At 36.1% G+C, this 14,172-nt stretch overlaps 1 protein-coding gene across 1 annotated transcript; it reads left to right on the top strand.

Annotated features, from left to right (window-relative positions):
- Nucleotides 1–9,205: 9,205 nt before the first annotated feature.
- On the top strand, nt 9,206–14,172 carry LOC125197302 (MATE efflux family protein). Its single transcript, XM_048096029.2, has 13 exons — nt 9,206–9,665; nt 9,900–10,021; nt 10,510–10,668; nt 10,790–10,920; nt 11,374–11,509; nt 11,689–11,785; nt 11,890–11,990; nt 12,188–12,351; nt 12,500–12,571; nt 12,691–12,807; nt 13,269–13,364; nt 13,447–13,568; nt 13,650–14,172. The coding sequence occupies exons 1-13, from the start codon at nt 9,376–9,378 to the stop codon at nt 13,711–13,713; spliced, it is 1,671 nt and encodes a 556-aa protein (XP_047951986.1). The 5' UTR covers nt 9,206–9,375; the 3' UTR covers nt 13,714–14,172.

Raw genomic sequence — 14,172 nt, 5'->3', positions numbered from 1 at the left:
TTGTTTTTTTGTTTGTTTTTGCTTTAATTTTCCAAAAACCCGTAGGAGATTTTTGTGTTCTAAAAAATGTTTTCTTGAATCCATGTCATGAACATAACATGAAGAACTTAGAAACACGCATGCTTAGGGACACATTAGACCGAGTTGCCAATGATATTATATTCCATCTATGTTTAAGTGTGGCTTAACGTTTTGATATGATGGTTGGGTGAAAAGGTGCATAATTAGTGAATTGCTTGTTCGCCTTGAATCGTGCTTCTACCTTGTGAGATTTGAGCCTTAAATTCTTTCTAGTGTGATTTATCTGTATGCATGTATATGTTTCTAGAACTTGCTCCTAGTCTGCCTAAGTTTACATAGTGTTTAAGTTGATTTAGGAGGATGTTAGGCCGTCTTTTCTTAGCTACTTTTATATCCAAAATTTTCGACCCTCTCAAATTTTTCCTTTGGAGCCAATTTTGAGCCTTTAAGCCTTTTCTTTGGAAGCCAAAATAAATGGGGGGACAATTCCTTGGGTTAGTATAGTTTTTGTTATCTTCTTTTGTAAAGGAATTGGAGAGATAAGGAGGAAAGTATAAAAAGTAGTGTGCTTAATATTAAGAAAGTACAAGTTGCGAAATTGAGAAAAAATCCAAATATGTGCTTGATCTTAGAAACAAAAGAGAAAGGATGTGTAAGAAAGAAAAAAGAAAGAGAAAGGAAAAAAAAAAAATATGTGTGAAAGGTTGTGAAAAAAAAAAAAAAAAACGAAGGATTGAAAGTAAGTTGAAGGAGAAAAATAAAGTGTTAGAAGTGCCTTAAGTTTTAGAAAAGTGGAGTCATCCTAACTCTACTTGGGATATTTTTATATTTGAGTCACTTTTTAGCCAAATATTCCTCACCTACCAAAGAGCCTACGTTACAACCGAAAAGAAAGACCTTTCGGACTTTTGATGCTTAATCACATTGAGTAGAGGAGGGATTAGACTTTGAGCAAGCCTATGGTAAACTTTGCATGATGCATGATTTGAGTGATTTACACTTTACCTTTATACACTTTGAGAGTGAGAGAAAGAACACTTCCCATCTTTGGAAGTTTGCCACATGTGAGTGCTTGAATTCAAGGTGTTCCACGAGTTAGTAATGAAAGTGCACTATTAAGCCTTGCTTGATTTGATTGTGTTAATACATGCTTAATCTATTCTTTCATCTTTTGAGGCAATTATGACGTCTAGTCTTTGTGCATTCCGTGCATCTATTCTTGTGTCTTTAGTGTTTTGTTCGAGGACAAACAAAAATGTAAGTTTGGGGGAGTTGATACGCCCGGATTTTGCACTGTTTTAAGGCCATTATTTGGTCCGTTTTTGTTATCAAAATCACTCTACATGTCCATTATTTGCATATTCTATACATTTTGGTATTTTGACGTGTTTTGTGAGAAATGTGCATATTTGAGCCGAAAAGGGGAGTAAAAACGCATAGTCTGGAAATCTGGAGTCAGACGGCGACCGGCGACCGCCGCGAAGTTGTACGGCGACCGCCGGCGCCCGGCGGTCAGAGCTATGTGGCGGCCCGCCTCGGAAATTTACGCTAGGAGAAGAGTCTCGCCCGGCGACCGCCGGAGGACATGTGGCGGTCCGCCACCGAAGGGTCAGAGTCTCTGGACTCCAACGCGGCGACCGCCGGCCAAGGTGCGGCGGCCCGCCGGAGAAAGGCGGCGAATCCGACCAGCCCTAGATTTGCTCCAAGATTTACCAAATTTTGAAGATCTTTTCCTTCTATGATGAGGAATAATCTTCCCCTATAAATAGGACCTCAAGCTTCATCAAGAAGAGAGTTTTTTTTCCGACACACAACAAGAACACATTCATAGAGATCAAAAGCTAGAGTACTTCAATTGTGCAAGGAGTTGAAGAAGGATTTCAAGAACATCAAGAACGACAAGGATTCAACCTACGGGTTTTATTTGCTTTAGTTTTATGTTCAAATTGCTTTCCCTTCAATCTATGTTTTTAGTTTATTCAGTCATGTGTAACTAAACTCATAGGATTCTAGGGATGTGTTAGTAGCAACTTTGGTTATACAATTCCGTTTTCTATTTAATATCCGTTTTGTTTTTACTTTGTTTCTTCCCTAAGTTAATCATGATGCTTCATAATTGAGTGACACAATTATGTATGATTCAATACAACTTGCTTCATAACTGTGACAGAGTTCTAGCGAGTTAGATCCACTTAGTAGACACTACAGTTAGCTTCCTTTAATACGGCACTGTTAATTGAGAGTGAAGACTTTTCAAGGGTCTTAGGAGCTTTTTGGAGTTACGTGTTAGGATTGACAAGCCTAATGTTAGTAATCAACGTTTGTATCGCACGAGCATAAGCTATGTGACTCGTCCTTTCAAAGTATTAACTGTGCTAGGGTATTGTAGTTTGGAATTTGTATAACCATAAAGCACATCCCTGGAATTCTCCTTATCTCTATACTTTTCTCTCCGTGATTTGCTTGTTTTTAGTTGTTTACTGTTTTTAATATTTACTGTTTTCAAAAAGTTTCCAATAATTCTTGCTTCTCCAGATAGTAATTGAGTTCTAGTAGAAGATAGACACTTTGTGTACATCTTCCCCGTGTTCGATACCCGGTACTAACCTTTTGCTATACTATACCTACTCTGTATACTTGCAGGTATTTATAGTGCAAATAAAAAGTGCATCAACCTCCCACAAGAAAATGAGGGCAATCCTATGCTACTTTCACCAAGAAAAACACTCCATTGGCTCCACAATTATGAGTGTTTGGCCTTAATTTTCACTCACTCTCCGCCGCTGCGATCGGAACCGCTCTTCTCGGCTATTTTCTCGATTCAACGCCGTCACTAAATTGACCATGAAATGCGACAGCCACGAGGCTATGATTTCGATCTCGCTCAACTGCTGGAGCGTCACTAGAGTGAAGCTCTTGACCTGCCTAGAGAACTGCCGGAATCTACGGGAGTTCTGTGCGGATCCTGAAGCTTTGGGGTTAGAGGCGTGAACGCATTACTCGAGCGCTGTTCTCGTGAGTAATAATTTTAATTTTTGAAATAATTAAAAAAAAATTAAAATGCTTAAATGAGTCAAAATCAGATTAAAAGATGTTGACCGTATGTTTTTGACAGCTCTATCCATTTTGGAGTGAGTCCGGCCCGAGTTTAAATGTGTGAGATGCAATAATTCAAAAATACAAGACCAAAATTGTAAAAAGTTATATGTTTAGGACTGCATTTGTCCTTTACTCTAAATTATTTTGTCTCGACATTATAATTTAAACTAGCCAAAATTAAACATGGATCAAATAATAATTTAAGAACTAACTGAATCAAATAAATTATTATATGAAACCTATCCCAAAAGGTTAAATTCTCGGAAATGGGCTCAAGAGATACCCCTGCGTTGGCCTGAGTAAATATAAATCAAACTTGGTCAAATTTAATTAAGGGATATTAACCTCTAATATCACGAAACTTTTAAAAAGTTAAATTTTTCCCACAAACTTTATCTCAGATTTGTTTTTTCCCACGAATAAAAAAATTCATGTTATTTTAATAGATTGAAGAACAATTTTAGAGGGTGTGCTTCAAGAAAAACTATCTTCAAAGATTGAAAAACTTGGAACTTTCAAAATTGTTGTCGAGAAATTACGAAAAAAAATCGGTATCATAATATTATTTGTGGGATTTTTTTCATTCATGGGAAAAAACAAACACGGGGTAAAGTTCGTGATATTATTTGCCGATTTTAAAGTTCGTAGGAAAAACCCAACTTTTTTAAAGTTTCATGATATTAGATGTCAATATCCCTTTAATTAAAAATATTCTCCCCCTTTTTTACCCTTACCCTAAATGAGAAAGGAACAACACCTCTTCCTTCTCCCACTCTCTGCTCTTTCCCCTCTATTTCTCTCTAATCTCTATCGCATCTCTCACTCTCGGCTTCACGTCACCTGCTGCTGCTGCTGTGCGTGCCGAAGCTCATTCGCCAAAATTCCGGCAGATTCATACTCTTGAGATAAGTTTTTTCCCATTCTATGTAGTGTTATTAAGGTGATAGGATTTTACTTTGTTTCTATTTACTGAAATTGCTATCATGGATCATGTCTAGATCATGTCCTACTCCCTGCTCGCTTGGGGTATTGTTGGTGTCACTAAGGCAGATTCCATGTTTAAGATGTATGCATGATTGTTGTGTAAAAAGAGAAGGGGGTCTTGGAGTTTACCTGGATGAGGATATAAAGAGTGTTAGTTGTGGGCCTTGGTATTGTAAAATCTGCATTCCTTCCCTTCGTACTCCCTGCCCTTGGGTTTCCTACGTGTTGGTGTTGGTGTGTGTGAGATTTTTCTTGAAAGCTATGGGTGTTGAAAATGAAAGGATGAGGTATACATATAGGCCTCTCATTTTGGAAAGTGACCGGCTAAGGTGATTAAGACCAATATCTTTTTAAATCTTTACATGATCTCAAAGATTCAATTTTGGATCTCTTTAGAGGAAACGATATCTTTTATTAAATTTGGCTAGCAAGCACTCATTCTTTTTGTTAGTCCTACAATCAAAACATGTGTTTTGCACTATATGTGCATTTAATCTCCCCTTGGTTAGAATCTTCTAAGAGATTTGATTGGACTTGGAGATAAATCTCCTCCCTCTATCAATCCTGAGTATCCTACTCAAATACGCATTTGGATTTCATTTGATTTTTCCAAATATGTTAAAAGATTTCTTACTTCTAACTTTTTCTTATGTAGGAAAAAAAAACTCCATGTAATGAACAGAAGTGATTCCCGTTGACAAATTGGGCTTCCTTTGTAAAGACTACAACCATAGAATGGGATGTCCGAGACTTGCATGTCTCTCCCTAATTATAGTACATTAGGATTCGATTGTTTTGATTTATTGGACTTCTGAGGCCTATGTATCGAACATCACAACTTTTATTTCGAATTTATTCTTTTGATATTAAAAATAATTGATAAATGTAAACAATAATTATTGGATGTCTCATCTAGATTTCTTAAACTCAATATAAGATTCTTTAAAATTTTAGGTTCAAATTTTAAATATCACAACATCAGTCCCAACATACTTTTCTTTAATCTAGTAAAATACTTTCAAAGTTTCGATTGTTACACATGCAACAAGTAATTTTGCATGAACATATTTAGTCTATATATAATCACTTAAATATATCACATTTTTTAATTTGTTTGAATAGCAAAATCTTCCGCACAAACGGTTAGTCTATATATAATCACTTAAATATATCACATTTTTTAATTTGTTTGAATAGCAAAATCTTCCGCACAAACCCATTTGTTATAATGTGATATTGAATCTGGATACAAATATTGTTCCGACAGTAAAATTGATGAAATAAACCCTAACTATAAGAAGAAAGCAAGAGAAGACAAGAGGAAAATAGATTATAATGAGATGGAGCGATCATGTGCAACAAATTTGCACTATAAGACCATGTAGAAGTTGACCACCACCACAAGAAAATGCCTCATAAGGGGATTATCCATTCATATATAGAGACACGTGATCACTGTACCATGTCGCTGCAGAAAAAAAATCAGAGTTTAGACCATGAGAAATAATTTTTTTTATGAAACTTTAGCATTTTTATTTTTATTTTAATTTTGATGCTTATAAATCACATGAAAATTTTGATGCTTATAAATCACATGAAGCTGCCATAAATTTCAAACTATAATGTGATTCGTTGTATAAATGAGTCGTATTTCTTTTTGAATTGTTCAATTATAGCTGAATTATTTTTTTTATAACAACAAAAAATATATATATATTTTTTATTTTTCTCTCTTTTAATTTATTCTTTTTATCTTTTTCTTTTCTATTTAATTTTCTCTTTACTTAACTCACTAAAATATTTTTTCTTAAATTTCGTGCAAGAAAAACATCTCCTTGTTACTACAAAGAGACAGAGGGAGTATCATTTTTTTAGTACTAGTACTATTTTTCTCCACACTTCTTCCTCAGTTCTAAGATAGTTGAGACATTTTTTTGAGCACGAAATTTAAAAAATAAATGTTTTAAAAGTTAAAATGGAGAGAGTGGAGTAAGAGATATGAAGAGAGAGTAAGAGCATCAACAATGGAGCACTCTATAGCCCGCCCTATCCTCCGCCACATCAGCATTTTATCCTCTACACATCCACTTGCAGTGGGACGCCCTATAGTCGGCCCTATAATTTTAACTACTACTCCCTCCATTCCATAGTAGTGGAGTCATTTTGTCATTGTGATACGTTCCATACTAGTGGAGTCATTTCTATTTTTAGTAAAAGTCAACACATTCTTCTCACTTACTTTACTCTCTTTCTCTCTCTTCATCTTTCTACCTTTTTCTTTTCCTACTTTATTCTTCTTTTACTTAACTCATTTAACATAATTTCTCTTAATCTCCGTGCCGAAAAGAAATGCCTCCACTACTGTGGAATGAAGAAAATAAAATTTTGTATTTATTTTTTATTTTTTATATTTGCAAATATATCGATTAGCAAAATAAATATAAAAATACCACAAATTAAAGGCAAATCCTATTGTCATTGTTTTTTTTTTCTCCCTCCGTCCCATAATAAGAGTCACATTTTGTCATTTCGGTTTGTCACAATAAGAGTCACATTTCACTTTTACGTATCATAAATGTTAAGTAGGTCCTACATTCCACTAACTGTTGGAGTTTGGTGCCCCTTGCACAGCGGAAGACTTGTACAAAACAAATAAATCAGATAAGGATCTATTTGACCGATTATGCGATTAATCAATTCACATGTTAAACATATAATTGCATGTTAGAACGCAAATAATTCATGCTCAAAGAAAGTAAATCCTAAAACATGAATTCTATGGTTTAGGGTTACCGATTTTGATTCTCCAAAGAATCGACGATTGCTCGCGCTTTCTCCACGTGATGATCTTCAATACTAGACTACGGATCTTCTCTCTGGTTCCCGAACTGTATCTCGATATCAGAGTGGGCTGATCTCATCAAATACTAGGACTCGAATAAAGAAGACAGAAAATTCCTCACGGAGGAGGAGCTGAAAATTTCGTTCTCCTTCTTAGAGAGAAGGGACGAAAATTTCATGTGAATGAAATAATTAATTTTTCTGTCTCCTTTATTCTCCTATTTATATTAAGTTCCTTTTGGGCCCAGACAGGGATCTATGGAAGGTTTTGGATATGGGCTCCCCCAATTAGCTTTTTACTAATTAAATTGAACCCACAATTTAATACAAGCTTATATTGGAATATTACGAGCAGCCACTACAGAAGTAATATTGAACTCTCCACATCCAAATCCGAAATTACAAGTAATCCGGGTTTCCACTTTGTTTATTATTTATTTCTCGCGCTTAAGATATAAATGTCCATTAATTAATTAATGTCTGCTATGGACTTGATTAATTAACATCTTATTAATTCTAAGAGTGGACTTAGCAAGAAACATTTATTTATTATTCTTAGAGCGATAAAACTCCAACTGACCAGTTTTCTGAATAATAAAACCTTGTTCGAGCTCCTCTTGAGGACATTATCAAACGAGACTCACCTCGCGCACGATTTAACATAATAGCAATCCTAGCACCGCTAGATATTAATCACCACTACCCAATATATCAGGATTATTAGGTTGCGAAAAACCCGCATCATTTGATAAGTCAAAGTAGTGCATAATCAATACCGTATGCTCAATGCTAACATATGCAGATTAAGAATAGTATTTTATCAAGACCTAGTCTTTCAGTCGATAGCATAAAGACACGTCTTGCTGTTAGATCCGTTCAGTGTTACACCACACCAATGTCATCTTATTTCAGTACGGCTTAGAAATATGCAGACTGACATTGCAACCTTTCACGATAGGTAGCCAAAGCCTATCTAGGTTGTGAAATTCTTCTTTTTCTTTTGCAAAGCATGGCATAGATCTGGCCGTGTTACCTTAAAGTGGACGACGCACACAACCGGTCTACTAAGCAAAAGACTTAGACTTTGTTTACTTCTTATGCATTTAAATGTTTGTAAAACATCTTATAAATGCACAACCAAACACAATGTAATAATAATAGTGATTCTATTCGTGCGAGACTGCTCGAACGATACTGAATCGAGTTAAAAGTGGATTGTAGAGTTTTACGTATACAAGCAAGATTCTATTCGCGCGGAACTTGCTCGAAACATGCTTTTCAGTATACCAAACCTAACACTAACTCACTTCACTCACATTCTATTATAAAACCAATATAAAAAAGTGGACCTCATATTACACCAACTTTTCCAATCCACTATTCTTTATATTTTTTAAAACTCGTGCCTACACCAAATGTGACTACTATTGTGGGACGGATGGAGTATTTTTTATATTTTATGTTTGCAAATATGAAAAATCGTAGGAATTCATTCTTGAATTTAGAGAGAAATTGAGATGGGGGAAGAGAGTGGAGTGAAAGGTGTGAAATGAAGTAAAAAAATTAGTGAATATATAGAAGGAAATATATATATAAAAAAAGGAAAATGCGTTGCATCGTCTAGACCTATCGTCCGGACCCTCGCAATGGGGCGGGGGATGGGCCGGAGAATGCAAAAATCGGCTGATTGTTCGCGGAGGATGGATAGGGCGGAGGATGAATCAGGCGGGCTATCCTCCGCCCCATTGTGGATGATCTAAAGTATGAGAAATGATAAAGTTTTTGCTAAAAAATAAAATGAGTCAATTACCTTGGACAGTTCAAAAAGAAATAAGTACTCTCTTCGTTCCATAGTAATAGAGGCATTTCATTTTGCACACTCATTTTGAAAAAATAATTATAAATAGTTAAAGTGGAGAAAAAATAAAGTAAGAGAGAGAATATTGTCGATAAGACTCTTCTTTGTATTATTCTCTCTCTTACTTTACTCTATCTCCACTTTAACTATTTAATACTCTTTATTTTTTTTGAAATAAGTGTAGAAAATGAAATATCTCTATTATGGTGAAACGGAGCGAGTAAGGTTTAACTACCTTTGGACCAAGGAAATACTTTAATACGCATTAAAATTTGTGTTAGAGTATGCTTGATTTTTGTGGACCCGAGAGTATAGTTACGAAATATTAAAAAAAAAATAATACTAATAATAATTGCGTTGGTACGAAATATTGAAACAAGTTATCGAAATAAAATTTGGAAATAAATTTGGGAGATAGGAGTACTTCTCCACTGAGCTCTTTCCACATCCACTAGATTCCACCACCAACCTCAACACTCTGCTCAATCTCGATAGATATACCGCTATCTGATTCCCGATATTCATCGATCCTTCCACACAAAACTGCTCAATTCTTCGCTGTGGATCTACCGATGGCGTTTGGTGTTACTGCGCAGCACCATCTCTTCTCCATTCATGCAAATTACGAGTACTTCTCTAACAACCACTCGCCGATTCACGGAATCTCTACTCACAAGTGTTCGACCAAATGCGCCAACGGCTATAGTTCCATTCGATTTCGAACGATCACTAAATCATCGGCAAACAAAACTCCGAGAACCTTACCGGAAAAGGAAAAGCCGAAGCCACCAATTGAAGGAGATCGGGTCGATGATTTGGACGCTGGTCGAAATTCGTTCTCCTCCGTAATGCATCGTATTGGGTAGTTAAATTTTTTAATGCTGATTTTAATCAATTTTTATGTTTAGTCACTGGAATTTGAATTTAGCGAAGATATCTCTCAGGAATTTGTTACTCTCTTTTCGATACATTATATGTTTTTGCTGTTGGCACAACTGTGTGTAAAAGTTATTTCATTATTGATACTACAATATTATAATCTCTTCTTCGAAGTTTCTGCATTTTGCTTATTTATTTGTGCACTGTGATTTTGTAGGGAGGGAATTAGACTAGATGGACTTGGTATGGAAATTCTCTCGATTGCACTTCCTGCAGCTCTGGCTCTTGCAGCTGACCCGATTACTTCACTTGTTGATACTGGTTTTGTTGGTCATATAGGTACTTTCTTTGTTTGATTTGATATTTTGTGTTTCGTTGCTTATACTGACTTCATGTAGCCTGAGTTTTAGTATTGAGGCCTTCATTGTTATTTGCTTTTTCACCTATAGGCTGCATTTTGTTGCATGGACTTTAAGGGGTAAAAATATGTACGGAGAAATTTTGATAATTTGAGGAGGGTCATTTAGTGAATAAACTAAAACAAATAAATTTTATAATTAGTTATATATATGCATGGGGAAATTTGAAGGGGGCATTTGCCCCTCCTAAGTATATGCTAGCTGTGACTCTATTTGAATATTACTCTATTAGATTGAGAGATAGTAGTAGGAATTTGTGAGTTGCATCTCTCCCCTTCCATTAATATGCCGTTAGTGAGCATTTTGGCAATAAAACTATTTTTGTCGGATTGGTTCGTATTATGCCATTAGTAAGTAGTATTTTGCTTAGGTTTGCTTAAGACTAACTTTATCTGTCATGTTACTCAGGATCTGCAGAACTGGCTGCAGTTGGTGTATCGGGTGCTGTTTTCAACCTTGTTTCTAAACTATTTAATGTCCCGTTGCTAAATGTCACTACGTCCTTTGTTGCTGAAGAGCAGGCATCTGCTTTAAAGGATGCCGATGGCTGCAGTCAAACTGCTAAACGTACTATTTTTATCAGTGCATATTTTGCATGTACAATGATTGTATTATAATTATGATGTATTTTAATCTGAGCAGATCATTTTCCCTTTTGCTTCGGTTCTTTTCGTTTTATTGCCTGCAGAGCAAGAAAACAAGATATTTCTTCCTTCAGTATCAAATGCTATAATGCTTGCCGCTGGCCTTGGCATCATAGAAGCTGTGGCTCTCTTCACAGGATCAAGCTTTTTAATGGATACCATGGGTATACCTGTTGTATGTCTTCTTTAGCTAATTGAAAACTCTACTATGGACATCTATTTTGGGTCCCTATATCTCTCTTTATTTTCATTCAGCTAATAACTTTTTATACTTTTTACATGTAACTTAAAAGCATTGCAGATTTGATTTTTTTTTTTTTTTCTCACAAGAAGTTTTTAATAGAACTAAGAGTATGTCAAATATGCTTTTGTAGGACTCTGTTAACAAAATCAACTTAGTCAGGCACACAATGATGATTATCCTGGCGGAATATTTGATTATATGTATTCTTGTTTATTGAAACTAAGAACATAAAATTAATCTCCTTAACTTGTTCATTGGTTAATTTTGATTTCCTAAATGATAAAACCATGGATGTTTTACTTCTTGCATACATTCTGCTTGATTATTTCAGATTTATCTATCAATATCAGACTGTAACCCTCCACCATATTTGGCGTACTACAGGACTCACCAATGCGTGCGCCAGCTGAACAGTTTCTCGCACTAAGGGCGTTTGGTGCTCCACCAATTGTTGTTGCTCTAGCTGCTCAAGGATCTTTTCGTGGGTTCAAGGATACAAAGACACCTCTTTATGCTGTTGGCAAGTATTACATCTATATACTTTGTACATGCTTTAACTACTTCTTTAATTCCACATAGGCTGGAATGAATGCTTTACTATGATTCAGCGACTTCTATAATTTTAATTTGTCTCTAATTTTACTCCGAAACTACTATCCTTATCACTTGCTAACCTTAATTTATGTTCTACCTTTTCAGGAGCTGGCAATTTACTCAATGCACTGCTGGACCTCATATTAATATTTTACTTTGGTTGTGGCATTAGTGGTGCTGCCATTGCTACCGTGACTTCTGAGTATGTCGGATTTGGTAAAACTATCACTATATTTGCATCAAACATCACATGCATGAGATAATAGGTTTTTCCTAGCTCACATGAATTCAATGTATCTTTAACAGGTATTTGACAGCTCTAATACTTCTGTGGAAGCTGAGTGACAAATTGTTGCTTGTTACTCCAAGTATTAGTGGGCAGAGGGTGGCTAAGTATCTTAAATCTGGTAATTCCTTTAAGAATGGGCAGAACTATGGTTGTGCTTATACTACATATGTTGCTTCATGTCTATTAATGGAAGCATATCAATTCCAATAATCTATTACAAGTATCTAAAGACAAAATCAGATGAAAATATATAATTTTGTTACAATTAACATCAGTAAACATGTCTGGGGATGAGCTCTTAATTTCAATGCACAGGTGCACTTCTGACTGCCAGAACTATAGCTGTCCTTTCAATCACAACCCTAGCCACATCTATGGCAGCACGAGAGGGACCCATACAGATGGCTGGCTTTCAGATATGTTTTGAAGTCTGGTTGGCTTTATCTTTGTTAAATGATGCTTTAGCGCTAGCTGGTCAGGTAACTAGTGAGAATTATTAATTATAGGGTTAGTTACAGAAATGGGAAATGTCTCATGATTTAATTGAATTTCTTTGATATAATATCATAGCTGTCTTTTTTCTGTTATTTTTCTTAATATCTTCTCCTTTATTGGCAATGCTTGCAGGCTCTCCTTGCTAGTGACTACTCCCAAGGGAACTATAGTCTGGCACGCCAGGTGACCAATAAAGTCCTACAGGTCCGGGGTCCGGAACCTTGTTCTCAGTTTTGCATAATGTGTGTGTGTGTATTGCAGCCAATATCTCTACTGATCATTCAGTTATTAGTACCTCACTGATTTTCAATGACTTAAAACAGATTGGTTTAGTAATGGGAGTCGGTTTGGCTGTAATTTTGTATCTTGGATTTGGTGCACTCTCCAGTCTGTTTAGCACCGACTCAGAAGTTTTGGAGATTGCCAGATCTGGAACCTTGGTGAGAATCTGCACGACTGGCATAATTGTAAATACATTGATTGTTTATGCATTACACCTTTCTTGGGGAGAATGGAATATGGCCTTCTAGCATGCAGATTAGAGATACTCCAAGCACTTCTGCAGGCTTTGTTTTGGCTTGGTAACATCATGAAATAGATAGACACGCATATCTTTAGGGCTTAGTAGTAACAAGTGATTTACTGCACAAAGCAGAGGACTTATAGATCTACTGACTTTTAGGTGCAATGGCTTTCTTACTGGAATAATTATCACAACTGATTGATCATATTTTGCTAAAGCTTTTCTAAACATATTGTATGCTGATACTCTATATTCATTAGTGTATTATTACGACGTGGTATCTTTTGTTGATGATGTCACAAATATGAGCTCGGGTTAAACTTAACCGAAATGAACATGAGCTGAATCAGTTACTCCCCCTCCCTCTTGATGATACAGTTCGTTGCTGCAAGTCAACCATTCAATGCTATAGCTTTTGTTTTTGACGGGCTATACTATGGGGTTTCAGACTTTGGATTTGCTGCATATTCCATGGTAATGCTGCAAATCACTTGATGGATTGGTCACCACTTATACTTCAAAGAGACTAATTGGACCCTTGTTCCTTTTTTACCAGATGGTTATTGCATTGATCTCTGCAGCCTTCATACTGGTTGCCGCTCCTTCGTATGGCATTGCAGGTGTGTGGGGTGGACTGTTTGTATTCATGGCTTTGCGAGTAGCAGCTGGGTTCACCAGGTAAACTATATATCATCTTCTATTCCATTAGTCGAATCTATGGCTTTTTTCTAAGGATTTTGAGTTCCTTGTTAATTTCAGGATAAGCACCAGAACTGGACCATGGCGACTGCTGATGTCTGATACCGAGAAGGATGGTGCTTAAACTACCATAATCATCTCCAAGTCTTCGTGTATCCAGACAATCCCAATTTGAGACCGAATGAACATAAGAATGCATAGCCAAACCCCGAGTTCCCTCTTCAGGGTGGCTCTGGCTCCCCTACAGTAAGTTCTTAAGCCAGGGTCGACATATGATCATACTATAGATAAAAGTATGAAAACCTACACTCCCTAGTCGACTTCTCACAATGTGATGAAACGGAGTTGCATCTGGGGCGCACCATCCATTTGGGCTGGGCGATCATCGAAGGCTGTGAGTTCCGAGACTTGGCACAGTTCGGAGAAGTGATTGCACATTGCAGTTGAATCACTTTTATTACAAGGTTTGATCGGTGAAGTGATATTTCTTTTATCATTCAAGTCGTTATGCAACTTAGATAGTGTGACGATTATACAGCTTTATTCTTCATACTTGATTCAAACTAATGAAGTTCATTTATCA

The sequence above is a fragment of the Salvia hispanica genome, chromosome 4 (assembly GCF_029641045.1).
Source record: "Salvia hispanica isolate PSC_SH4W2 chromosome 4, Shi_PSC_v1, whole genome shotgun sequence".
NCBI classification, from domain to species: Eukaryota; Viridiplantae; Streptophyta; class Magnoliopsida; order Lamiales; family Lamiaceae; genus Salvia; species Salvia hispanica.
The sequence above is the reverse complement of the archived record's forward strand: the minus strand, read 5'-3'. Positions and strand labels throughout refer to the sequence as shown.

Coding starts and splice junctions, on each gene's coding strand:
- LOC125197302 (XM_048096029.2), top strand. CDS start 9,376: ATGGCGTTTGGTGTTACTGCGCAGCACCATCTCTTCTCCATTCATGCA. Junction 12,572..12,690: donor TGACCAATAAAGTCCTACAG/GTCCGGGGTCCG, acceptor GACTTAAAACAG/ATTGGTTTAGTAATGGGAGT. Junction 13,569..13,649: donor GTAGCAGCTGGGTTCACCAG/GTAAACTATATA, acceptor TGTTAATTTCAG/GATAAGCACCAGAACTGGAC.